Source organism: Ictidomys tridecemlineatus, chromosome 10 (assembly GCF_052094955.1).
Source record: "Ictidomys tridecemlineatus isolate mIctTri1 chromosome 10, mIctTri1.hap1, whole genome shotgun sequence".
In the NCBI taxonomy this organism is placed as follows: domain Eukaryota; kingdom Metazoa; phylum Chordata; class Mammalia; order Rodentia; family Sciuridae; genus Ictidomys; species Ictidomys tridecemlineatus.
Window position 1 is genome coordinate 68,602,601 of NC_135486.1, and position 25,767 is coordinate 68,628,367.

General features: G+C 47.4%; 1 protein-coding gene across 7 annotated transcripts in view; it reads left to right on the plus strand.

Moving 5' to 3' along the window:
- Pfkp (phosphofructokinase, platelet) overlaps nucleotides 1-25,767 on the plus strand; it is a 55,324-nt gene that overhangs the window by 23,974 nt on the left and 5,583 nt on the right. For 6 of the 7 annotated variants that reach the window (XM_005320332.5, XM_040277243.2, XM_078023138.1 and 3 more), the window contains 13 exons: nucleotides 1,047-1,212; nucleotides 2,315-2,359; nucleotides 2,580-2,688; nucleotides 6,004-6,099; nucleotides 7,257-7,349; nucleotides 7,903-8,028; nucleotides 9,686-9,750; nucleotides 10,229-10,298; nucleotides 10,531-10,677; nucleotides 13,393-13,463; nucleotides 15,502-15,589; nucleotides 16,302-16,454; nucleotides 24,970-25,134. In XM_005320332.5, the coding sequence (XP_005320389.2) occupies nucleotides 1,047-1,212; nucleotides 2,315-2,359; nucleotides 2,580-2,688; nucleotides 6,004-6,099; nucleotides 7,257-7,349; nucleotides 7,903-8,028; nucleotides 9,686-9,750; nucleotides 10,229-10,298; nucleotides 10,531-10,677; nucleotides 13,393-13,463; nucleotides 15,502-15,589; nucleotides 16,302-16,454; nucleotides 24,970-25,134 (1,394 nt within the window). Of the gene's footprint in view, nucleotides 1-1,046; nucleotides 1,213-2,314; nucleotides 2,360-2,579; nucleotides 2,689-6,003; nucleotides 6,100-7,256; nucleotides 7,350-7,902; nucleotides 8,029-9,685; nucleotides 9,751-10,228; nucleotides 10,299-10,530; nucleotides 10,678-13,392; nucleotides 13,464-15,501; nucleotides 15,590-16,301; nucleotides 16,455-21,226; nucleotides 21,380-24,969; nucleotides 25,135-25,767 lie in introns of all 7 variants that reach the window. The other variant, XM_078023140.1, reaches the window with a different exon arrangement.

The following is a 25,767-nucleotide window of genomic DNA, read 5'->3' on the forward strand; positions in this document are numbered from 1 at the left end:
TAATAGCAGTGATGATGGTAAGCCTCACTGTGTGCTGGGAAGCAGTCAGCCTTTTACATAGATAGTCCTGTGGAATTCCCACAGCCATCATCTGAGATAGGTTTTTACCTTGTCTCAATTTTATAGATGAGGAGTCAGAGGTGACAGGGGAAGCGCATAGCTAGGGGAATGGCTGGGACTCACGCCAGCCCTCAGACGCCAGCTTCCACCCTTTGAGCCATCGTGGTACATCCCACTGACTCTGCTGCGGTCACTTAAACCTGAGTTGTTGCAGGAGTTTAGACAATGACGATCTGCCATCTTGGAGAACCCTGTGTATCCTGTAGCTTTCTCTCCTTCACAGTTGGTTTTGTATGATATGATGTGTGATATAAAAGTGCGTATCGCTCAGGCTGGTAGCAACTGCATGAAAGATGTGAAGGTGAGCTCACGCATTTGTGCTCAGGTTTGTAGTTAGGACTGGAGCATTACCACCAGGCCAGAGGTGGCGAGGGCCTCCCGCATCCTGCCGTCCACCTTGTCTGATCTTAACACAGGTCTGTTGGTAGCACAGAGTAGGAATAGTGGCCATGAGTCCAGGTCAAAGCCTGTCCCTGCTCCTTTGGCCATTCTAATTTATTTTTTTGCAGAGCTGCCTGATCCAGGTGAGTCTGTCCAGACAGTGCTAGGTAGGTGGATACCCACCAACTTGCTAGCTCCCTGTGGAGCCATGAGAAAGGAACTGAAGCTGGTATTTGTGTCTCAGTACTTAATTATGAGATTGTAGTGTCACCTTGTTCATAGTGAGTCATTCTCCAAAGGTGTTGCTAGGTAAAATAGAGGTTCATACGTACTGATGCTCTTGTTAAGTGCCCTGTGCCCACTCACGCTTCTGTGATGACTTCTGACTCTGTCTGGCTTTTCTTTCCTTAAGTCTATAGATGCAAGCTACATATATTTCCGAGGAAACAATGAAGAGAAAAGTGTAGAATCCTTGCTCTCTTTACCTGTGGCCATCTGCCTAGTTCCTGGGCAACTCTTAACTGTGTTGCTTGTTTCTAACGCAGGTAAGATCAGTGAGGAAGCCGTGACGAAGTACTCTTACCTTAACGTGGTGGGCATGGTGGGTTCCATCGACAACGACTTCTGTGGCACAGACATGACCATCGGCACGGACTCTGCCTTGCACAGGATTATGGAAGTCATTGATGCCATCATGACCACTGCCCAGAGGTAAAATTCTCCGTAGGAACCAGGAGTGTTGACTGTAGGCACGTGATGTGCCAGCGCTCACACACTACTGCTGGCTGTGCCGAAGGTGCTATGGAGGGCTGTCAATATGGTGCAGTTCCAAGCACAGAGAGTTGTTCTCTGGTTTACTTTTCACTTTAAATTTTAAAATATTGCTTTTTTAAAAAAATCTGATCGTAGAAGGAAATGCACTTGTGGGAGAAAAATTAGACAACAAAATTAAATTATCCAAAGCCTTGCCCAAAATTTCCTTGAAGGAATAGCTTGCAGGTAAAGGGATGGAGCCAGTGAGCTTGTTGGAGAGTGAAGAGGCATTGCCTTGTGCTGGGATTCCAACCTGCAGTTGACAGGAATATAGAGCCACATCAGCTCAGCCAAGCCCGCCCAGACTCATGGCAGGGCATTACCCGTCACTTTAGGGCTGCTGAGAGTTCCTGAAGCACTATTCATAAAAACCATGTGGAATAGGAAATAGGGCAAGTGCCTCCCATTTTGAGGATGAGAAGCTTGAGACTTGGAACTTTGGAAAAGTACCCAGAGGGTAGGGCCTCCCAAGTCCTCACATACCTGTCCCGTTTGCCTCTGTTGCAGACCAGGTGTGAATGTGGTAGACACCTAGGAAACCACTTCATCTCTTCAGGTGTGGAGGGATTGCTCAGAGCAGTTGGCTCTTGCATTCCTTGGAGAGACAGTAGTCATTGGTGTTCATGGAGCTGATCTGTGACACTCATGACTTTACGTGGGATGTTTCCAGCTATGGATCTTGACAGAAGCACCTGATTTTGCCCAGCAAAGAAAAAAGCATAGAACAAATGTGTAAGTTAGTCTTAGGCTCAAGCAGCAGGTGTAGAGTACGTGCTTAGAACCTGCAATTGCTGCTAATGCCCCTCTGCTCAAAAGAGTCTGAAGTACTGTTAATAGTGGTATTTTCTTTTGTAGAAAATGAGTCATTTTTTGGAAGCTTGGGTACCTGCCATCTTTAGGCAGCAGACTTTGTCTCACCTGGCTGGAAGAGCACTTTTCTGTTCACTTTCCATACTGTTCCCAGTGGAGGTGACTGGATTTTCCCTTTATATCTTTCCAGCCACCAGAGGACCTTCGTTCTAGAAGTGATGGGGAGACACTGTGGGTACGTATCTACAGACACGATTTGAGTGGAAAGGATCTTTCATTTGTCTCCTCCAGCGTCCTGCACCCCATATTGTATGGCTCCCAGAGAAGCCAGCATCTCCTGGTTCAAATCCAGTGTGACAAACTGACCTGGCTTGTTGTTGTGCTTGGGTGCCTCTGGTAGGCCGGCTGGAAGGTTTCTGCTCCGTATATTCATCCTGTCATTTTGTTTTATGTAGGTACTTGGCCTTAGTGAGTGCCTTGGCCTGTGGAGCAGACTGGGTGTTCCTCCCAGAGTCTCCACCAGAAGAGGGCTGGGAGGAAAACATGTGCGTCAAACTCTCAGAGGTAATTGGTGATTTTGCCGTGCGTGGCCGGGGGATTCTGGCTGTTGCTTTAGTTAGGATCTGTAATGGCCTTTGGGATTGCCAAATTGGGCAGCTCTTTAAACAAGTGAAAACTTGCTGATAGTAAAACAAAGCAAAGCCTGTTGCAGAGAAGTCTCCTCTGTGGGCTGTCCACATGTCTGTCTCCTCCTGAAGTGCCAGGAGGGAGCAGCTAGCATAGCACTTGGTTGCTTTTCATTCAAGGTAGTGATCCTAGTTTGAGAAGTGAATTCCATGGGATTATGGCTATTGAAGGAAGCCAGATTTGGGAAGAGAATCTGTTTGTTGACTTTGCTACCTCTGTGTGCCCAAGCGTGAACAGACCCTTGTTCACCTCTCCAGTTTTAGTTTGCCCAGAACACTAGGAGTCAGGTATTGTGGCATTTCCTTCTCCAAGGTGTGGGATCTGGAGGTTTGCCTGTTTGCTGATTGACATGAGCCAGGCTTCTTTCTTCCTCTGTCCAAAGTGAGCTGCACATTTGTTTCTCATACTGTGGCTGTTAGCGAGGCTTGTTTGCCTCCAAGAAGGCTTAATACTTAGGGTATTAGAGGTCTCACTTAAGACCATGATTAGCTTTTAGGATAGCATCTCAATATGTGGGTTAATCCCCCATCTATTTTGTAGTACTAGGGATTGAGTCCAGGGGCCCTCTATTACTGAGCCACACTCCCAGCCTTTTATTTTATTTTGAAACAGTGTCTTGCTAAGTTGCTGAGGCTGGCCTCAACTTGCAATTCTCCTTCCTCAGCCTCCTGAGTCATTGAGATTATAGGTGTGTGCCACAATGCTTGCCTTCCTTCTCTTAATTTTATAATCGTTATTAATTGTTCAATAGGTAACTTGTGCAAGCACCGTGTCACCGACCAAATTTAGTTGTATTCAGCAAGTGCATACATAGTGCCTGTGAGAATGGCCACGTGTTCAGTAAGGCTTTGACACAAGAGCCTACGTTAAAAACTATTGAGTAAAGCTGAACTGTAGCTAGGGGAAATCATGCATCCTTTTGAAGTTCAAGCTGTTAGTTGACATAGTACAAATATTGCCATTTGAGGAAGAGGTTCCCTGGTACCTGGTTCAGACCCAGGGGATGTAAGCAGAATCTTCATTGGGCTTGGATTTCATGAGATGTAGGTCCTACTCCTTTTAACAGGCATGTTCACTGGGCCCTGGGGAATATGCAATGAATTATACAGGACTTTTCTTCTGAGATCTCTGTGCTCAGTGAGCTTGGCCAGTCAGGTATCTGGCCTGATCCTCAGTGACATTGTAGGCCACAGGTCCAATGACAGCCCTTCAAGGAAGACTCTGGGAGGCTGGTTAGAAAGAAATTCTACAATAAGATTGGTTCAGTCATTTGTTTTCTAGATACTTCCCTCATATTTGCAGGTGATTAAACTGTGTTGTCTCATCAACAAATCTAATTGAATTCCACACTTATACACTGCACTGTCAGGTATGACCAGAGGAGGGATACTGGCATCCACCTTAGGCTTTGGCAGAGGCAGGACTGATGGTCTGAAGTAATCCATATTTGGAAACACTTGATCTCATTCTGTCATTTATTCTTAATTGATCATCAATGCCCCACTGCAAGAATTTTTCCCAATATTTTGAGAAATAAATTAGCCTAGGAAACAAGCCCTCAAATGTCTCCAAGATGTATGTATTTTAATATAAAATTTATTACACCTTTCTGAGACATCAGAATTCCTAGGTTGAAACCTTGGGTCTACCACTCAACGGGTAGTTTAGGACAAGTAACCTCTCCTTCTTGCATTCAGTTTCTCTGCTATAATTTGCAAAATCCTTAGTGATTTTGCAGAGTCAGTGAATGCATTCGTCCAATCCAGGTACAGGACAAGGAGGTGATCCATAAATGACAGAGGCAAAGGGGCTGTCTTCCCACCTCAATGTCCTGAGGACTGTGGTTTGTAATCAGTCCAGGATGGTGTGTTTGATGGTTGTTTAGCCAACCAGTTATTTATGGAAATTGTTATCATCTCTGCTTTTTCTCTTTTAAGCAAGGCTGAAGTTGTCACTCTGTACTTTGAACCCGTAAGAAGTTGCTTCTGCATAGCAAATTCTTCAAAGCATAGCACATTTCATATCCATCAAGAATGAAAACAGAATATGAATTTAACACTGATGTTGTCAGAGTGAGCCATGTTAGAATAACCCGCCTTACCCTAGTTCTGGCAGGGCTGGCTGCAGTCATGGCCAGGGGTCCTCACAGCTACCACTGACACTTTCTACAGAATGGTCTTTAATTTGGGACCTTATAGAAATGTATCCTTAAGAATGAGTTAATCTCCCTCATGCAGTGGTTGCTACATGTTATGGTTCATTAAAGGCTCACGGGACTTCTGTAAGTATCTAAGATAGTGCCACCAACAGTACCAGCTAGAGAGTCCAGACAGCATGAGTGGACACTAAAGTACAGCTGCCCAAACCCTCTGTCTGGGCTATGGATCTGCATTATTCAGGTGTCTGTTGTTGTGACAAATCACCTGAAGAAATCAACGTTAAAGGGGGAAAGGTTGATCTTTGGCTCATGGTTTCAGAGGTCTCAGTCCATGGTCAGGACTGCCTGGCAGAGGAGGGGATAGGGTCCCAGTGTCCCTTCCGTGGAACACCCCCATTGACCTATTTCTAACCCTTGGCCTCTCTTTAAATGTCCCACCACATCCCAGTGGTGTTTTGGGGTGGGAGCAGGCCTTCATCACATGGAACTTTAGGACATTACAGATGTAGACTGTCACAGGGTCCTTTCCCGCCTTCTTTTCGTGCCCCACCCGTCCACTTCTCCGCGTGTGCACAGTCCTGTTCATCGCAGTGGCAGCAGATTCCTGGCCCAACATAGGACTGGGCTGTGTTGGGGATGGGGGCTCTTGGAGACGAGCAGGAAGCCCTGAGTGTAAAGGAGACCAGACGTAGTTTTCAGGGAGACACAGGTCGGGGGGTCCAGCCTGTGTGGGATCCACCTCCCTGTTGTGGCCTGTCAGCAAGTTGGCACTCTACCCCTGCCTTGGCTGGCTGGGGGTTCAATTCTGACCAGTGTTTGCAATGCCACCTAAGCCATTAAGTCCCATGGAGACCCCCAGCCTTCCCTGCTGTCACTCAGGCTACCTAATTCCTTCAGTGTCATCGAGAAGCACTTCTTGAAAGGATTTCTGCCTACAAATAGGCCAGTTTACTTTGGGACAAACTTCTATGGTTTTGTTGTTGTTGTCAAAAACAGGTTAAGAATGCGAATGTTTTCATTTTCTGTTTCTTTAGAACCGTGCCCGAAAAAAAAGACTGAATATTATCATCGTGGCTGAAGGAGCAATTGATACCCAAAATCAACCCATTTCCTCTCAGAAAATCAAGGATGTAAGTTTGTATAATTTCTCATTTTTACTCTGTTGTGTACCTGGAAACAGGAGCTGTTAGCATGATTGACAGGGTTTTGATCTAGAACACTGTATAGTACTAATCTTTTTTTTTTTTCTGGTCCATGGTAGTTTAGAGTTTTTTTCCTAATGACTCATAACTTCAATGGCCTGGGGAACATACAGCTCCCAGGCCGGTACTTTTTCTGCTCTCTCTTGTGATATTCCTCAAGGCTATGTGGCTCCAGCAGAAATAGGGAGAGACATATGGTGACCAAGCATGTTCTTTTGGTTAGGAAGTTCCAGCTATTGAGCATCAATTGCTCTGAGGGTGAGCAGGACTGACCACATGGCAGCTGACCTGGGCTTCTCTGTTTGCAGCACCAGAAGTCCCTCCCCCAACCCGGAGCATCAGCTGAACACATTCTCAACAAGCTGCCTCATTGGCCATGAGTCATTGTGTCTTTACGGCCATGAAGAAAGGCAGGATGCTGCCATGAGGCTGGCTCAGTACATTTCTCTCACTGATTTCAGTCCCAGCACTGCACATCCATATTCAATTACTGACCCATTTCTATCAAAGACATCTGCCAATGTTTGCGAAAAGTGATCCATAAAACGAAGGCAAAGATTTTCCTTCTCACTTAACTGAGATTAAATCGTGGAATACTATGCCAGAAAGGGACCATGGACACAAGGCAGCCAGCCCTGCTGTTGGTAGAGAGGAGGACTCTGAGTCCTAGAGAACTTTGCCTCTGCACATCAAAAGCTGCCATTCCTTCGGGTGCAGGGCTGACAATCCTGGGTGATGTTATTCAGATGACAGCTGTGCAAGTTGAAGCTGATTGGGGAATTGCTTATATTTTCAAAAAATATAGATACCTGAAATAGAAGCTACTTGAAACACAGTGCTTTTTGGAAAATAAATGTTATGTTCATTAGCTAGTTGGGAGATATGTTGTTTTTGATAACAAAAGTGTTATTTCAAAAAATATCTGTTAGCTGTTCCACTGAACATTCTTTAGGAACAATCATCTGTGACTTTAGTTTTGAAGAAAGAGTAGAGAAATCTCTCCTCAGCGCAGTGACTGTCTCCACAGCTGAACTGATGTGCCACATCGCAGTTTTGTACCTTCTAATGGAAGTCTTTCCCTTTAGCTTGTGGTGAAGCAGCTGGGATTCGACACTCGGGTGACTATTCTTGGACACGTGCAGAGAGGAGGGACCCCTTCAGCATTTGACAGGATTTTGGTAAGTGAGGATGGCAGATGCCAATCACAAGGTCTCAGGGAAGGAAATATTTGTGGACATTTAAAGGAACCTGTTTGTCATAAAGGCTGATGGGCAGCCCATCCCTTGAGATGCCAGCAGTCTGCATCCTAAGGTTAAAGATCCTTTGAGACTTGCTCTCCTAGAGGGATTTCCCAGTTTAAAATCACCTCAGTTGATGGGGAAGTCATGTGCCATTTCAGAAAGGACCAGGACAATGGAACCCAAGAGGTGGAAATGCAGTGTCCTGAGTGTAGGTTTCCACACACTGGCCCGAGGGGACAGCGGGAACCCCGAGTCCAGATCCTCAGGTCTGAATACTCTCTGCTCCCTCGCCTTGTCCTGCTGCCCTCTTGCCAGTTCTCACTGTAGTCGTCGTGTTACGGGGAGGTGGACTGGAGGTGAAGAAGCAGGGTGGGAGGTGAGCACAGACATGGCAGAAAGCCTTGCCATGATCTCTGTGGGCCACCGGTGCCTCCTGCTGAGGATGTGGAAGAGGATGGTGGGCCATCTTTGTCCCCACTCTCATTTCCAGGCTAGTCGCATGGGAGTGGAGGCGGTCGTTGCCCTGCTGGAGGCCACCCCCGAGACCCCGGCCTGCGTGGTGTCGCTGAGTGGAAACCAAGCTGTGCGCCTGCCCCTGGTGGAGTGTGTGCAGATGGTAAGTGTGGCCAGTGGGTGGGCATGGAGAGGGGCTACCCATCCATGATGAGTGGGTCATAGTGTATAAAAACCATGCAGCCTCTACTCTCTTGTTTGTGAGTTGCCGTCCCAGTGGCACTCCAGTGGTGACATCCCCAAAGGTGAGTCTGCCGTCAAGAACCAGTGTGCTCTGGGGGCCTTGAGTGCCTCCTACAAGAGAAAGGATCAGGTGGCCCCTAAGCACCAGAGTCTGCTGGGAAAACAAGAGCAGGCAAATGGTCCTGCTGGGAATGTGTAGCGTAGCGCTTCACAGGGAGAAGGTGTGGCATGGTGCATTTCTCCACTTTTCAGTCACTCCCTGTCTGTCCGTTTGTCCCATAGGACATTCAGATCTGTGGTATGGGACACTGGAAGAGCTTCCGGTGACATTCTGGGAAGCACCATCCCCTTTGGTCCACAGGAATGTCTGAAACAGGATGGAGGAAAAATGAGTTATAAGTTTTCAACCTTTGTTCAGTAGGATGAGGTGGCAGTGAAGTTAGTTGCGTTAGAAATTGCTCTTCTGTTTTTCCAAAGTGACTGTAACTTTGGTCTTTCCATTGACCCTGAGGTGAATGCCTTTCATGATATGGAGAAGTGGATAAGTAATTAAGTCAAGGGGCTTAGGCACAGTAATCCTAATACACCTTAAAAATATACTTCCCAAAGCCATCAGGAGGGAAGAAAGTCTGTATATGTGTGTGGTCATGTGTGTGTATGTGCAAATGTGTGGTCATGTGTGAATGTGTGTGGGCATGCTGTGCAAGCGTGTTCATGTCCATGTCCTTGGGGATGGGAGGACAGGAAGTGTCTGGAAGTGTGTGAGGGGTGATGGGCTTACAAGGCCACAGCTCGTTGATTTTGAGCCTGTTTCTCATGTCTCGTGTCTGTACTCCTAGAGACCAGGGTGGCACAAAAAACTTGGTTCCTTCTTGAAACCATCATATTAAGGTTTTGTTACTGAAGGCCACAGTGAGCCATTTGCTGGTTCCCTGTGGTTTGTCTGGTGTTTTCCTAACCATCTGTTTTTAATAACCTTAGACAGCTTTGGAGAGGGGTTGGGTTTTTCCTCTTATCTTACAGAGGAGGAGATTGAAGTTGGGAAATGGGTAACTTGCCCAGGGTCCTCACTGGAGCCTGTCATTCCTGTCACACCCTTTGTACTGGTGTGGCCCCAGCCCCTCTGTACCCTCTGCCTGCTGTGACCACACTCAGGTCTCGTACACAGGCCCCCAGAGAGGCCAGGGACTATGTTTTTCTTCTCCCTATCAGAATTAAATTGAGAAATTTCTAGAACCTTCCCTGAGAGATTGGTTTCGTCTAACTTTGCTCTTGTGGAGTGAAGTCCTTGTGCACTGGAGGCCATGAACAACAGGTCCCACCTCCTCCTCCTCTTTCTGGGAAGCAGTCTGGGCTGGGTGTGTCCACGGCTCTGAGCTCACAGCCAGGCACTGACAGTCCCACTGCTAACCACAGTGTTGGACGCCTGGCCACCTAATCTTGGGGCTGTCGCTCATCCAAAGTGAGACTGAGAGGGTCCAGCTGTGGAGGCATTGACCCTTTCCGCCCAGTAATCCCTATCCCGGGGACATAGCAACTCTTGGCACATTCTTATTTTTTCTTATTTCTTTTAAAAGACCCAGGATGTACAAAAGGCGATGGATGAGAGGAGATTTAAAGATGCTGTACGACTCCGAGGAAGGTGAGATATTTTGAAGAACATTCTACTTCATGAGGAACTTCTATTCCTTGGGCTTGGTCGTCTAGACTGTGCTTAGAGCTTGTTCTCCTCCTTTCCCAATATGCACAAGACCTAGATAACTAGGTGGAGAAAAATAAGTTGTTTTTTGTTTTGTTTTTAGCAGGGGTTGTTCAGACCCTAGTGAGATCAAGGTACAAGGAGACATGCTGCCTGCATTTTGAAAAGAAACTTAACAGGAACCCAAGAATGCCATTTTTCCTTAGCCTGTTTCTGAAGTAGAAAAAGACAGCCTCATAGGCCCTCTCAAGCTCCCTGTAGGACATGTGTAACATCAGGGCCTGGCTCTCCCTAAGTGGCCACTTGGGCATTTGCAGGGTATCTGGTAGGATTGTTCTGTGGGGCCCTGCCCCCAAAGTGAGTTCCTTCCTGCTGTGTTCAGTGTTCTTGGCCCTCACTCAGCAAAATCCTTTCTTTTCAGGAGCTTTGAGGGCAACCTGAACATCTATAAGCGACTGGCCATCAAGTTGCCTGATGATCAGATCACAAAGGTAGGTGACTGGCCTCCGGTGTCCCGGTCCTCCCAGGGCCTGAGTGCCCTTCTGCCCTCGTGCACACAGGCCCCAGCTTAAATGCTGGCTTCTGGGGGATTATCCTTGGGCTCTGCGGCTGGCCTTCCCACTGTGACCTTGACGCTACTGTGGAATGTGGTCACCTGCGTCGTGTGGGCCAGGTGTAAGGTGTGCAGCATGCCTGATGACCTGGGCCTGCCCTCTCCTGTAGAGCAACTGCAACGTGGCTGTCATCAACGTAGGGGCACCTGCTGCTGGGATGAACGCGGCCGTGCGCTCCGCCGTGCGAGTGGGGATCGCAGACGGCCACAAGATGCTGGCTATCTATGACGGCTTTGATGGCTTTGCCAAGGGCCAGGTGAGTTTCCCCGGAGTCCCAAAGCACATGACACTGTCTGTGCACGTGGGGAGGCCAGGCTCTGGTGCCTTCCAACGTTTGTCATCCAGGATTCTGTGACACTGTGATGACAGCAGGTTTTCGCTTCAGGGGTCACTTCTGCTTGAGACTCCTTCCGCGAGTTAGAGTTGGGCCTTCAAGTTAAGCCCAACACGTGACATGTTTTCAAGTTTCCTGAAAAGGTGCTGGGTGATGGCAGTGGTGGTGACATCACGGGCATTTGTCAGGTCTGCACTGGGCCCCAGCAGCTAGGGCACACGGTCTCTGCTGTGCCAAGCCCTCCGTGAGATGAGAAGAACAGTGCGCCCTTCTCACCTGCTGGCACTGGCCCGCATTCCTCAGGATTTACATATATTAGCTCATTTCCGCATTCACCTAAGTCTAAGATGTTGTCCTGATCTCACTGAGGAACCTAAGGCACAGAGTCATTGACTGACTCAACCCAGTTTCCCTGGTGTGGGACTGAAGCAGGGCGGGAGGACTGCAGAGCAGGCACCTCAGCCAGGAGCCATGCTGGCTGACACTAGCTAGCAAATTGTTTTGTTTGTTAAATTCTTACACTGCGAAGTTAAACAGGGCAGGGCAGACCTCTGAGAGAGAGGTGACAGTAGGAAGAGATCCAGTAAACCATCTAGGTTCTTAGACTGGGAGCAGTGCTGAAAAGACACTGGGGTCAAGAGGGTGATGGAGCCCAGCAGGGTTTGCATGAAGATCCTGCCCAGCTGCTGCTGGGAACTGGATTTTAGACCAAAGGTCTAGAATAGGCAGGTGACTCCTATGGGCCTGGTGTGCTCATACTGAGTAGAGGAAAGGAAGTGCAAAGGCCCTATGGTAAGGTGTTGCTGTTCTAAGATGGTGGTGGCCATCCTGCCCGGGCAGGGGAATGAAAGGGTGGCAGAAGGGGGTGGGGATAGAAAGGAAGCTAGGGCCACATCATTGGTAGACAGTGGGGAGTAAGAAGCTTGGCTTTTATGCTGAGCTTTTATGCTAAAATGGGATGGTTTTCAGCAGGGGAGTGGTATAAACTGCTGGGCTTTGCCAGGATCCCTGGATGTTCGTCAAAGGCAACAGCAGGGAGCACCAAGACTAATTGTGGGGAGGGGAGCAAGAAGAGTTGGTGACATTGTCCATTCTGGCAACTGCACAGACAGACGTCTTCAAAGGTCTGAGTGTACTTTCAGGACAGGGTTGATGGGATTTGTTCATTTAATATGCAGCTATGGGAAACGAAAACAAAAGGGAGGAAGGGTTACTCCCCTCTGGCCTGGGCCGATGGGAGGGGTAGAACTGCAGTAATGCAATTAACCGCAGGAGAAAGCCTGGGGTTGCCAGCTTGCAAGGAAATACAAGGAGCTGAGGTTTAACAAGGCTCATGAAAGATGTCCAGGAAGCAGGTGGACACTGGGGCCAGGTGTCATCAGAGATGTGGCCTAAGATGTGAGCTGGGAGGCTTTAGCATCAAGATGATAGACTTAACAACTTGGCGTTTCCCCAGTGGAGTGGAGGTACGACAAGAGCAGGAGCAAAGTCTGGGGCCTTGTTGAAAGAATAGAACCAGAGGAGCCAGCACCAGGCCAGGAGGCAGGAGTGGCGGAGAGGTGGGGTGCTTTCACCTAATTGGCAGCCCTGGGGAGCACCCCACAGTCCCTTTCCACCTTGGGCAGCTGAAGGACAGCACCCAGTAAGATAGGGTCCCTCTGTCCTAGTCTAAGCAGCAGAAAGGGGACTAGGAACCCTGCCATCCTCAAGGGCATCTTGCTCTGCCATTGTTCCTATTGATGCTTTGGGAGACTTACTGGTATTAAGCTGTTCTTTGCTTTATGTAAATAATTAAGCCAATGTCAAAGAACCAAATGCCAAATGTTTTCTCTGATAAGCAGATGCTAATTCACAGTAAGGGGCTGGGGGCGGGCTAGGGAGAATAGAGGTACTTTGGATTAGACAGAGGGGAATGAAGGGAGGGGAGGGGGCGTGGGGGTAGGAACGACAGTAAAATGAATCAGGCATTGTTACCCTATGTGTGTATATGATCACCCAACCCCTGTAACTACCCCATATACAACCAGAAGAGTGAGAAGTTATACTCTATTTATGTATGATGTGTCTGTATGATGTGTCAATGTATTCTACTGTCATGTATAACTCATTAGAACAAATTTTTAAAAAAGATTTACTCCCTTCAAAACTGGCAGTTATAACTTCCAACTTGTGGTTCTCAGCAGCATTATGTTGGATCCCCTCCACTATGGTCTCTTTTTCTGTCTCTGTCTGTCTGTCTGTCTCTCTCTCTCTCTCTCTCTCTCTCTCTCTCTCTCTCTCTCTCTCACACACACACACACACACACACACACACACACACACACGTGTGTTTGTTCATGCATATGGGCCTGGATAGGCACGCTGGAGTGGGATGATATCTTTATTTCAAATATACGTTGGCAGGAGCCCTCACAGCACATGTTAGAGGCCCCCAGGGAGTTGACATACCCAGGCACATGGTGGAAGCTAGGAGTCCTGGTCTTCACTCCCTCGGCAACACTCTGAGAGCATGGTTTTGTTATGCTTCAAAATCTTCCTGGGAATGCAGCCTATTGAAGGTACAGGAATCTGAGCTCCTTTTTAAAGTGTTCGTAGTCCCTTTTATTTCTCACTTTGCTGTTTGTGTTTGCCTATCAGATCAAAGAAATCGGCTGGTCAGATGTTGGAGGTTGGACTGGCCAAGGAGGGTCCATTCTTGGGACAAAACGGTAATTTCCAAATCTTAACTCTCAACCTGCTCTCAAGGAAGAAGAAACAGCCACGTTCTAGAAGAGTGGCTGGATGTGGGTGCCTCTTCTGATATCTTGGAAGGAATTTCTAAACAAAGAGGCATTGGGGCACCTACCTGTCCTCGCTCTGGGAACCTGATTATGTTTGGGAACTGGGGGTGAGTCCCAGGGCTTGGAAAGAGAGAGAACATAGCTTTTGGACACTTTTGTCCAATCAGTTCTTCATTCCATACTTTGGAAGAGCAAAACCGCACAACTCATTGGAGGTTTCAAGAGAGGTAATCATCACTGGGCTGTAGTAACCTGTGTGAACAGGCACTAAAATCTTGCTGGAGCAGGTTTGTGGTGTTGGGAATGACACAAGGGAACCCCATAGCGGCTCTGGGCTCATTTCCACACTTGAAAAAATAACATGAGTAATTTTGATGTGAAAATGTGTTTATCTGAATTATAGTATGCTTCAGTGTATCCCCATAGCTGGGGGAAGGATAATCTAATGAGTTGTATTATTTAATATTAAGTGAAAGTCCTTTTCATCTTTGATAATCCCAGGGGTGCAATGTTAATGCCAGTCATTATTATAGTTTATATTTTGATTCAGAAAGAAAGTAATTTTTAGGTAAATGTTATATAGGGTTCCATCTGATAGTGACTTTTTGTCCCTAGAAAATTATCTCAACCCTTTTTTCTGCTTTAAAACTAGGACTTCCAAGATCACCTACTGCTAGCAGGGTCCCACAGGGCTGGATTAGTTCTTCAGATCTGCATGTGTTCAGTCTTCCAGTCGGACCATGTGCCCTGGGGTTGGTTTCCTAGAAAGCTCTAGTGGAAGGAGATGTATCTTTAGGTACTTCCAGGCTTCAGCAGACTGGCCAAGACACTTCCAGCATCGGTGTGCTGGGCGTTGCTCTTGAGTCAGGCAGAACAAGTTGGGGGCTTTGGACAGATTCTAACGATGTTTCAAAATCTGCGTCAGAAGGCTAGGAGGGACTTTGCAGTTAGACACATACACTCTTTTGTTCTGTTTGAGTATTTTTGCCCTACATATTTTTTAAAACTATCAAAAATATAAGTACTTTTTATCCTCACATAAGCATGAAAGGAAGACAAGGGATGTGGCTGGGGATAGAGCTCAGTTGGTAGAGTGCTTGCCTCACATGCATAAAGCCCTGCATTCAATCCCCAGCACCACACAAACAAACAAACAAACAAAAACACAGAAAGCAAGATAAGGGATAGGTGTTGGGTGGAACCTTGGGCAGACCATAGAGCACAGTATCGTTTGCTTGGTGTTACATTGTTGATCATGTCATTTGAAGTAGGCAACAACACAGAAGGGTACCAACAGAGCAAGCCTGGATAGCAAGTGTAGGTGTATGAGATTAAATTATAAGCAGAGTGCAGTGGCACAGGCCTGTAATCTCAATGACTCAGAAGGCTGAGGCAGGAGGATTTCGAGTTCAAAGCCAGCCTCAGCAACTTAATGAGACCCTGTCTCTAAGTAAAATATAAAACCGGGCTAGGGATGTGGTTCAGTGGTTAAGTGCCCCTGGATTCAATCCCTGGTACAAAAAATATATATATATTTTTTCTTTTTTTGAATAAAAACGTTCACAGGAAGCTACAAATTTCTATTTAGACAATTACTGTTAATAATTACAAGCTGCTTTGATTTATTGTTTTCTAATAAGGCAGAAGGAGGCTTTTCAGGTGCAGGATTAGCTGAAGTGCTTCTTCCCAAATATTTGTGGAAAATACTCTCTCGAGATGTGACTTATGGCCACTGCTGCCTTGGGTGTCCATCCCCTGGCACTCTGCTGCTGTCTCTGCAACAAAGGGACGGAAAAAAGCAGCTAACAGTCCACTACCATAGTGCCGTAGAATGTGGCCACGATGAGAGGTGGGAGGCAAGACCTGGGGCGGAGGGGTTGCCGAGGGGCTGCAGGTGTGATGCACATGGGGGACTGTGTACAGCTGGATGGTGCCTGACCTCATCTCTTGGTCCATTTGTTTCTAGTGTCCTGCCTGGGAAGTTCTTGGAAGAGATTGCTGAGCAGATACGTGCTCATAGTATCAATGCCCTCTTGATCATTGGTGGATTTGAGGTAAGTCGTTGTCTGTTAACCTGCTTGATAGTTTTGGACATGTGACTATCGACCCTGTTTTCACACAAGCACAAAACTTGTTGGCTGCTCTTTAGGAACTTGGGTTATGGATTCTGAGGCCCGTTGCCACTGGCTTGATTGTAATGCAGAAGAATAGCAGGTGGCCTAAGATTGACCCAGTTCCAGTAAAGACACCTGATGTGGAAGCCAAAGCTTAACTTCTTATCTGAGATTCACCTATTTGGTGAGATCTGATTTGATTCCTGTGTATAGAAATCATTCCATCTCTTCAATGTGAAGCCCATTGGCTCTTTACAGAGGAAGGTAGTCACACGGTTAGATTTTCTTTTTTCAGTTTCCTCAGAGTCACGTGTTGGACTACAGTCCTTAATTATGTACTCTTGGATAAAGATCAGTCCTGTGATAATCTTTTGATTTACTTTGAAGAAATGTAAGAACCTCAAGTAATCAGCCTCTCACCAATAAGAGTTAGTGTTCTACGTGCTAATGTCCTGCTTTCTCCTCTGTACTCAGCAAACCTCTCACCCTTGGACTGAATGTAGTTCTGTGGTATCCCAATATGTACCTTGTGTGCTGTGCTGGAAGTGGCTCCCTGAGGCTCTCCTTTGCTTGCATTCCCAGAGATACCCTCTGTGCCCGCTGCGCCCCTCCCAGCTTCCTGGCCCCACAATCACACACACTTGTCTGACAGGCCTACCTGGGACTCCTAGAGCTGTCAGCGGCCCGGGAGAAATACGAGGAGCTCTGTATCCCCATGGTTATGGTTCCTGCCACTGTCTCCAACAATGTACCCGGTTCCGATTTCAGCATCGGGTCAGACACAGCTCTGAACACTATCACCGACGTAAGTGCGCGTGCCAGCAAAGCAGGCGCGCTGCTGCTAACCTCAGGCCTGCCCCTTTTATCTACCAGTGCACTAGAAATAGGCCCCAGGCAGCTGGGCAGTGCCTGCATGGGCTCAAAGAAATCTTTTGGCTTTTTCTTTTCTTTTTTTTTTTTCTAAGGTATATTCAAAAGTCCTTTTGCCTCTGAAAAAAATTGATCTAGTTCCTCAAAGTTTTGCAACCTCTTCTGTATAGCTGAGGCACTATCACTGCCATTGCCATTGAATGGCCTTGGCACCATAGCTCTGAGATTTGATAACTTATATTAAGATTTTTGTTTGTTTTGGCGGAGCCTCATTTACTTCCAGTCTGTAAATCTTACTGTGATAAAACCTGGACCGTGGTTCTCTGCCTTGATGTCTAAGGGTGGAAATTCAATATTTGGTAATTTTATTCACTGATTATTGAATCCTCTGTTTGCATTTGTTGTGTTTTTCGTTATGCTGTCAATGTCATTTCCTCCTTAATTGGCAATTCTAAATTACAATCTAAAAATATTGATGCTGCTTTGATTTTTAATTTTTTTGCCAGAAGGCAATAAGGAAACATAGAAGTGCATTCTATGTATCATATTTGTAGTTAGCCTTGATAATTCATATGGGAGTTTGAAGATCAGTATCTAAATCAGAATACATTTGACTTAATTTGTTGTCAAATATTTCAGTTAAGTCTCTGGTTTTTATTTTCCTTGTGAGATCTAGTTCTTATGAAAGTTTTTGGAGGTTTTTTTTTTTTAAACTCCTATCACCAAAAAACCTATTTCTAGTGCTGGTAAATAAAAGCCCAAAAGCTTTTAAGATCTCAAGGGTAAGTAATGATTAGCACTTATTTCTTGCTTTTCTCAAGTGCTTAAACTTCTTCCTGCTTTGTTACTATAGCAGTGTGATTGTGTCTGCTGAAAGTGGTGCGTGTGTGTTTGCAGTCACTAACCTTTTGTTTAGATCTTGCATGTGCTTTTTGGTGATTGTTACTATTTTTGCTGCTTTCAACTGATTTGGGCTCTGGATGGATCTTTGTGAATGTAAAGATCTGCGTCTACCACAAAATGAATTTGTCTTTTTCTTTCTCTCTCGCCTGCCCTGCCTAGATTGGGGGTCTCTGTGGGCTGAGTTCCTCAGAGAAGCAGTTGGACTTGAGTTGCTTGTTTACTCATTGTCACATAGTTAAAGCTCACCTCTGGGGGGATGGATGGGGACCTGGAGGCTGTCCTTTGCCAAGGGTGGGAGCTTCTGCAGGTGCCAGCCAAGGCTTTTGTTCCCTTGATAACACACTCTTAGGCACCAAGGAAAGAGTCTCCTATCTTACAATTCTGAGTTCCTCTGCTATAAAGAACTGTTTCTTCCCAGATTGTTGAAAGAGAATAGATACATAGTTGAAAATTTGAAAACCAAAATAAATTGGAGGACAAAACCCAAACCATCTATCCTACTTCCCTTAGAGGGAGTTTTTGTGACTTTTCTTAAATTTGGTCTTTTATTTGTTTGAGTTTCTCAAAGCTAGGTTAACCAACAATGATGTCTGAGAAAGAAAAAGAAGGAGCAGGTAGTTGATCATTCCTGAGAGCCTCAGGCATGATCACATGGCAAGGGATATGTGTGGTCTTCCTCATGTGCTGTTTCTGAGGCTCCAAGGAGCCAGGTCCTCTTGGTTCTGCCATCTCAAGGTAGGTGGCCAAGGCTGGGCCAGTGACTGCTCTGATTGCTCTGGGGCCTGGAGCCTGGTGAGGGGTGAGAAAACAGCTAGGAGTCCTTCCACATGTCCTAAAGGGGTGAAGACCAAACCTGAACATGTCATTGGCTTCTTCCAAAGATATGTTTTTTGGGCAAAATGAAGTCAATTCCAGTCGTTTTCATTTGGGGTTAAACCAGGCTAGGCTAGTCATAACCACGAATCCTCTGCAGGAAATGGGGCATGCAGCACTCTATACAGGTCACCCGGGGTCCCTCCTGCCACTGGTTCTGGTGGGTCAGGGCCCAAAGCAAGTTAGTATCACCTCACTCACCTTATTGGTAGCATAAAGCCGGTGTCCTACACAGGCCCTAGGAGCTCCCTGCATGCTCACATCTAGGTACTCTGTTTCTACTGGTGTGATATCTGCTTGGCCCAAGATGGCCTTCGCATTTAGAATCCATGGGCATCTCCAATACCAAATCACTCCTTTTGTTCAGGGAGCTTGGCGATTCTCAGCTGTGGATGGTTTTGCACCAAGGGGCATTTTGAGCATTGAAGGGTATTTTGGATTGCTGCAGCCAGGAGAGAGACTGCTTCTGGCATCTCATTGGCCAAGACCAGGGATGCTGCTCAGTGTCCTGGGAGGTATAGGACAGTCTCTACCACATGGGGAGTGATCTGGCTCAGGATGTCAACCCTGTTGAGGCTGACAAACCCTGAGCTAGTCTTATGTGATACAGATATCATTGTCTTTGGATATCCAATTATTGTTTTCACTGATCCTTTCCCACTTGGTAGCAGTGATGCTCAGCTTGCAGATGCATCCCTTTAAGGGGATCTCAGGAGCTGCAGTGTCAGTGGGTCTTCTGGGTAGAGCAAAACCCACACAGTACCTCAGAGCAGGCATTTAGAAAACTCTCCTGAGGTAGCTGTAGGCTTTTCTGTTGAACTTACTTTTTATTCCTCCACAATCGTACAACACTTTGTTCCTGGCAACAACACAATCAAAGCAAGCTAAGCACGAGCTGCTGTTGATGCCACAAAGGTGGCAGTGAGTACAGCCCTGCCCATATCCCTGGTCAGTGATGATGACCATGAAATTGAAAACCATGACTAGGTCCCTATCTGATTGCTCTGGGCCCTGGAGCCCGGTGAGGAATGAAAAAACAGCTAAGAGTCCTTCCACGTGTCCTAAAGGGGTGAAGACCAAACCTGAACTGTCATTGGCTTCTTCCATGACTGTGCCCCATCTCTTCTCTCGGTGTGGGTAGCTCTCTCCAGGGTAGCTTGATGGTGTCTTAAAGTGTCCACCCCGGAGCCCTGAGCAGGGCAAGTCAGTGGTGTTCACTCAGGATCTGCAGGCAAGACTTGCTTGTGTGTCTTTGGAGTGCCTGCCTTCCTGGGCAGGGGGCTTTCGTGTCCAAAGTTTTCCTCTCATTTGCTTAGAGATTGAAGGAAACAAAAGAAGCAATGGGAAACAGAAGGTAGGAAGTGCTACAGCAGTACCACCGCCATTGGAGGTTTCAGGAGAAATAAAGTCACTAACCCTGCTGCTCACCTGCCGCCTCCTCCACCCCACCCCAGCTGGCCCACGGAGAGCACTCTGTCCGGGGCCATGGCCTATATCCCTTTGACTTCCAGCAACAGCTTTCTCAGAGAGACAGCTGCTTTCTCCACAGCCTGTCTTCAACTGACCCAGAGCTAGAAAGTGCTGAGGAGCCCATCAAAAGAGTATGGGTACTGGCCAGTGGGTTCCCCCAGATGAACAAGTGCTGTGCTAACTGCCACACCAAAGCTGGATAGGCAGAGGCCACACAGAGACTAGCCATGGGCCCAGCTTGGGTGGAAGCAGAGGATCAGGGCTGAGTGGGGGGCCACATGTGGGCACCCTGCTCCTGTTTCGTTCATCGTCATCCAGTGCAAATGGCCCCATGTCACCTCCAAACTAACTGCTCCAAGGACTAACCTGCACAGGTCCACGGCTCACTGTCCAGAATCCTCAGGCTGCACATTTTGGGTCACAGAAAGGCAATACAGAAGGACAAGGGCAATGACTCAGTGGCAGAGCACTCGGTAACATGCACAAGGTTCCGGGTTCATCCCCAGCACCGACAAAAACAAAGGCAATTCAGGGCACACCCCGTTTATCATAGAAGTTTCTGCAGAACACTGAGAAGATGTATTAAGTAGGACCAAAAAAAGACTATAACTGGGTCAGATTTGCCAGCAAATGTTTCATAAAAATACCTTGTTCTGTTGGAGGCTGCTTGGATTTAGGAACTATGGGTAAGTGGACCTGTATCCTACTACTAACTTGGTTACCTCCCTGAGGCAGAGAGTTCAACCTCTGTCTAGGGGCTGAATAGCTCACCTTTTGACATCAAAGCCAGATCCTGCTTAATGTAAGCTCTCCCGAGGCCCCTGAAAGGGAGGCTTCCTCCAGAGGGAAGTGGATTCCCCAAACAGAGCAGTTATGCCCCTGAGCCAAGGCTGCAGGTAACGTATCTGCACGCCTTCTTCCACTTCAGCCCTCCATGGCGCCGCAGTGCCTGCCTGCAGGTGACCCTGCTCTGCATCTGTGATGCCAGTCATTTGATGTCGACCTCACAGCCCTGTGCTCTCCCCACACCTCCCTGCAGAAGTTACAGGATTGGTGTTGCGCTTAGACTTCCCAGCCTAATCAGCTCTCCCACTCGCTTTGAGATGCCAAGAAATGAGCTGCTGACGGTCTAATGACTAACACACTTGTGCGGCCTCCACCCCTGCTTTGCTTCGTGCCTGCTTTGCTGCTGCCTTGCACCACCAGACTCCACTGCTTGTGGCCACTGCTGCGGGACATGGGGGAGGAGGTCGGGCTGCACCCTGTGGCCCCATATTGTTGGAGCTTGATCTGCTCCCGCAGTGCTCATCTGGCCCTGTGGGCTCTGTAGCCCTGCATGAAGCCGCTTCCCACTGGCAACTCAGGCCCCTCCCTGTCACATCCCTGGAGCCACAGCCCACACCCAGTGACTGGCAGGTGACGAGCCTGTGCCTGCTAACTGCCGTGGCCCTGCTGCTTCAGGCTTACTCCGGCGCGATCATGATGGCTAATGCTCGTGACAGCCATGAGGAGTTTTGCATCCCTGTGTGCGTTCTGCCTGCTACTATTAGCAACAATGTCCCAGGCACAGACATAAGTATTGGCTCTGACACTGGCCTGGATGCAGTCGTTGAGGTAAGAGAACTCTGTTGGCTTTTGCTTTGTTGTGTTTAACAATTTGACTCTTCTGCCTTAAGAACATCGCTGTGAGGTCCAGCTCTCATTTCCAGTTCTCAGTTCCCTTTCATTCCCTCCCTTCCCCCAAGTGGACATTGAAGGGAAACCCACCCACTTAGTCTCTTAGGATAAATGGGCCAAATTTATTATTACTTTTTTGTTTCCTACGAGATTGGCTTTATGTCACATTTTCTGTAATAAGGTAATTTTTCCTAGTTTCTCGCAGGGAGAGCCTGTTTGTATTGACTGAAAGTGAGACGTTGTATAAAGCCCTTTGCATAATGTTTCTGCACCACATAAACAAGGTGAGCTGTGGCCATCCTTTCTGGTGAGGCCTGCTGCTCCTGCCTGAAGTTGAATAGCTAGAGGTGTGACCTTAGCGGAGCATCACAGAACAAGGCATGGGAGCGTGCGGAAAGGGGGCTTAGGTACCTGGTAAGTATGAGGACTCCAAGATGAAGCAGTGCTCATCTGCACAAAAGTGGGATCCACTGCCTGGAAGCACAGTCTTCCTAGAGAGATGAAGAAGCTCCCTAGGAACTCACTGACTGCCGCACCCTGTGGGTAGGGACTCATCCAGCAGGTGCCAGTGACCACATTGCAGCATGTGTGACGTGCTAGGCCTTCATGGCCTGTGACTCCTTTACATTAGACCTGAGAATATTTGGTAGTTCCAAAAGCCTTTGCTGCCTAGACTGTTTCTCACCAAGGATGAGAAAAAGGATGGTGCCCAAGCACACTGGTAACTTCTGACTCAGTGTGTCCTGTGGGCCTCTTAAGACATTCATATCTGAGTTAGTTCCAGAGTTTGCAATGAAAAGTCATGACTGTTGGAGAGTTTCTTTAGCTCAACTCAGTACAGAACTTCAGAAAATAGCAGTTTTATCTGAGATTTTTGTTCTGGGTTGAATTAGAATGCAGGAAAAGGACAGGACCTCCCCCTCTCCACCACACACACACACACACACACACACACACACACACACACACACACACTTGGGCCAAGTGTCTCAACTTTCCACTAGAATCCTAGCATTTGATTCTTGAACCGATGGAAACATCCTCGTTATTGCCTTCTGGCACTGGTTCTTGTGCCTCCAGAGGCCACAACTCATAACCACCAGGGTCAAGGCTCCCTTGGACCCCACTTATCCTTCTTGGAATTCTGGTTCTTTGCATGTTAAATAAGAGCCCAGATAAACCAGTAAAATAGCTCCCCATCACTGAACACTGTTAGGGCCCAGGACAGTGCCTAGGCCTTACTCTCTTTGAACACCTGGGCTAGTTTAGACTGCTCAATTTGCAAGTAGCACAGAACGACCCGTGTTCACAGACCGGAAATGAGACTTGCTGGCTCCCTGCCAGCAGACAGTGGCATCAGCCCCTCCTGACCCCTGCGCAGTCGCTGCCCCTACTCAATCACTGGTCCTTGGAGTTCAGCAGTCAGCCAGCTAGTCAGAAAAATATGACTTCCTAGCTTGTTAGCAGAGCAAGACTGTGTCCCCACAGTACAGCCCACTGTCTTTCCTTCTGCCTTAATACTATAGTAAACCCCTCCTTATCTTTTCACCTTTCATTTATAGTTTTGAAAACCCAGTGTAAAATACTAAGGGTATTTAAACTACAGCTTGTAGTTTTTCTTCTAGTACAAATCTTCCCAGAAATTTCCCCCAGGGCTGTGTCCCCTAGTGACTTCACTCTCCACTAAGTGCCCTGGAGGCTAGTTTAGGGAATCCTGTATGATGGGCTCTGTACTGGTTGATGACATGGGCCAGTCTATTTCATATGTGCATCTATTTCATTCTGTGACATTGACTGAGTACTTAGCGCAGCACTGGAGCTGCTGACTGTGCCACAGTGGGTAAGCCCAGCCCAGGATGCCTGCCCTTGTGGAATCTACTGAGGAAGAGACACCCAAATCAAATACCTTCACAAGTAACTGCAGGTCTTCGTCCTAGGTGGTTTCTATCAGGAAAGGGCACCTAGTGTCACAAGAGCCCCTACAAGAGAGAACTGTAGAATCCTAGAGATTAGACAGTTTTCCTGAAGAAATGACATTGAACTGGGTCAGAGGGAAGGAGGGAAGAAGGTATCTATGAGTTTCCTGTTGTTGAAGTTAGTGTGCATGTGCCATTGTACTCTCAAGAAGCACTCGCTATTTTCTACGTCTCTGAAGGTAGAAGTCGGGGAGCTGACGTCAAGGTGCAGGCGCTAGGTGCCTTGGCCCCTGGCCTTTCCTCCTTCCTCCAGGCCAGCATGAGGAATATTGCTCAGTGCTTACTGGTCTGCCGCTGCTGTGTCCCATCTCCTCTGACTCCCCCTTGTAAGGACCCATGTAATGGCATTTATGGGCTACCTGGATAATCCTTAAGCTTAATTTATAGATTCTAGGATTAGAATCAGGATCCCTCTGGGGGCTTCTATGCAGCCCACTACATGCCCAGAGTGTACGAAGACCACCAAGACAATCCAAGTGCAGCATGTCTGCAAATCAGAACAAGGGCTGGAGCCAGGAGTGGACCTGACCATGGGAGCTGGCAGGCCAGCGGTTTCATTCAAGGTTTTGAGCTGTACTTGAAGTAGTTGGTGGAAGTAAAGCAAGAAGTTGATTAGATTTGGATTTTAAAGTTGGATCTCAGTTTTGTGTGAATAGATTGGGTGCTGGGGCCAGGGTTAAGAGTTTTGGCAGAGTACTGAGGAAATAAATGGCACCTAGACCTGTGCTCCAGGTGGGAGGCAGCAGTTGGATGTTCCTGAGTTGCTTGCCAGGAGCCTAGAGGTTGGATGAAAGACGTTTCATTTTGAGACCAGTTGTCCATGTATCTGGAAGACTTCTCTGGATGCCTTTAAGAAACTACTGTCTGTCTCTGACTAGAGGTACCCCTAAGCATGATGTAGCATGCATGCCAGAACTAAAGGTGAACAAAACCCCAATGGCACAGACAGCTTTTCAAAAATAGTGTAGTGATTTCCATGAACTAAGCTGGATAGTTGGCATTTGCATAAAATCTAGATTTGCACTAGCAAGGGCTCACTCGGTGTGGTGGCACACGCCTATAATCCCATCAGTTTGGGAGGCTGGGATAGGAAGATTGTGATTTCAATGCCAGCCTCAGCAACTCAGGGAGACCCTGTCTCAAAATATTAAAAAGGGCTAGGGATGTGGCTCTCGGTTTAAGTGTCCCTGGGTTCAATCCCTAGTATCAAAACAAGGAAAAAAGCAAAGGTGAACTGTCTTGAGTGACCATCTTTCCCATCACCTCCTAAGGCGCCCAGGAGAAGGACAGTGGCCAGGCCTCCACCATGGGTGATCATAGCTTCTAGGTGGCCCTGGTAAATAAATGCAGAGGCTCGCTCAGGTTACTGAGGCAAGGTCCAGGCAGCTATGCATACTGTTCCTCGCTATGTCCAGTGCTCATGACTGCTCACTCAGGCTTGGTGGAGGGACTTGCTATACCTCTTGAGGGGCGCAAGGCTCTAGGCTGGTGCACATCTGGCACTGGCCAGTGGCCTGACTTGGAATGACTGATCTCCTTTTCTATGACCAGACATGTGACAGAATCAAACAGTCGGCCAGCGGGACCAAGCGTCGAGTGTTCATCATTGAGACCATGGGGGGCTACTGTGGCTACCTGGCCAACATGGGGGGCCTCGCAGCTGGAGCTGATGCTGCCTACATTTTTGAAGAGCCATTTGACATCAGAGATCTGCAGGTACATAAAAGGGTCAGGCCCCCATGAGCACTGTTTAGTTCAGAATCCATGTGGTACCGCTAAGTTCATAATCACATTTGTCACTGATTACGTTTTTTAGGGGATAGAGATGGTGTTGTAAAATATCCAAAGCTGTATGCCCTTCAGTTATTGCCTTGTTTTATTCAGATCCTGTGACTTTAGTATCGGGAGCTCTTTTGATGGGTGATAATGAATAGACAGAGTCGAAGGACACCTTTTATTCCTGTGTGTGAAAACAGGCTTGTACAGAGATTTCATCTCTTTTATGTTTTTTCTCATGTGTGACATAAGTCACCGAAAGGTGATACTTGTTTAATGGGATCCAATATGTTGAACAGGCATATTATGTATGACCTCAGTCCCAGGTCTCTGGAATCTTTGTGGATCCAAGGGTGGGGAGTTTGTGGTAGCTGGAGGGTGGTCTTTGCCCTGCAGTGCTGGGGACCTGTACCGGTTGATGAACCTACATTGCACATCATGGTCCCCAGGCCTGACTGACACAAGGACTTACTGGGTGTTGCTGTAGCTCTTTTAAAATCCTAAGATCTGCGATGACTGACAGAGGAGGCCTAAGGCATCCCAATTCCTTCAGTTCGTTCAGGCCAATGGCTG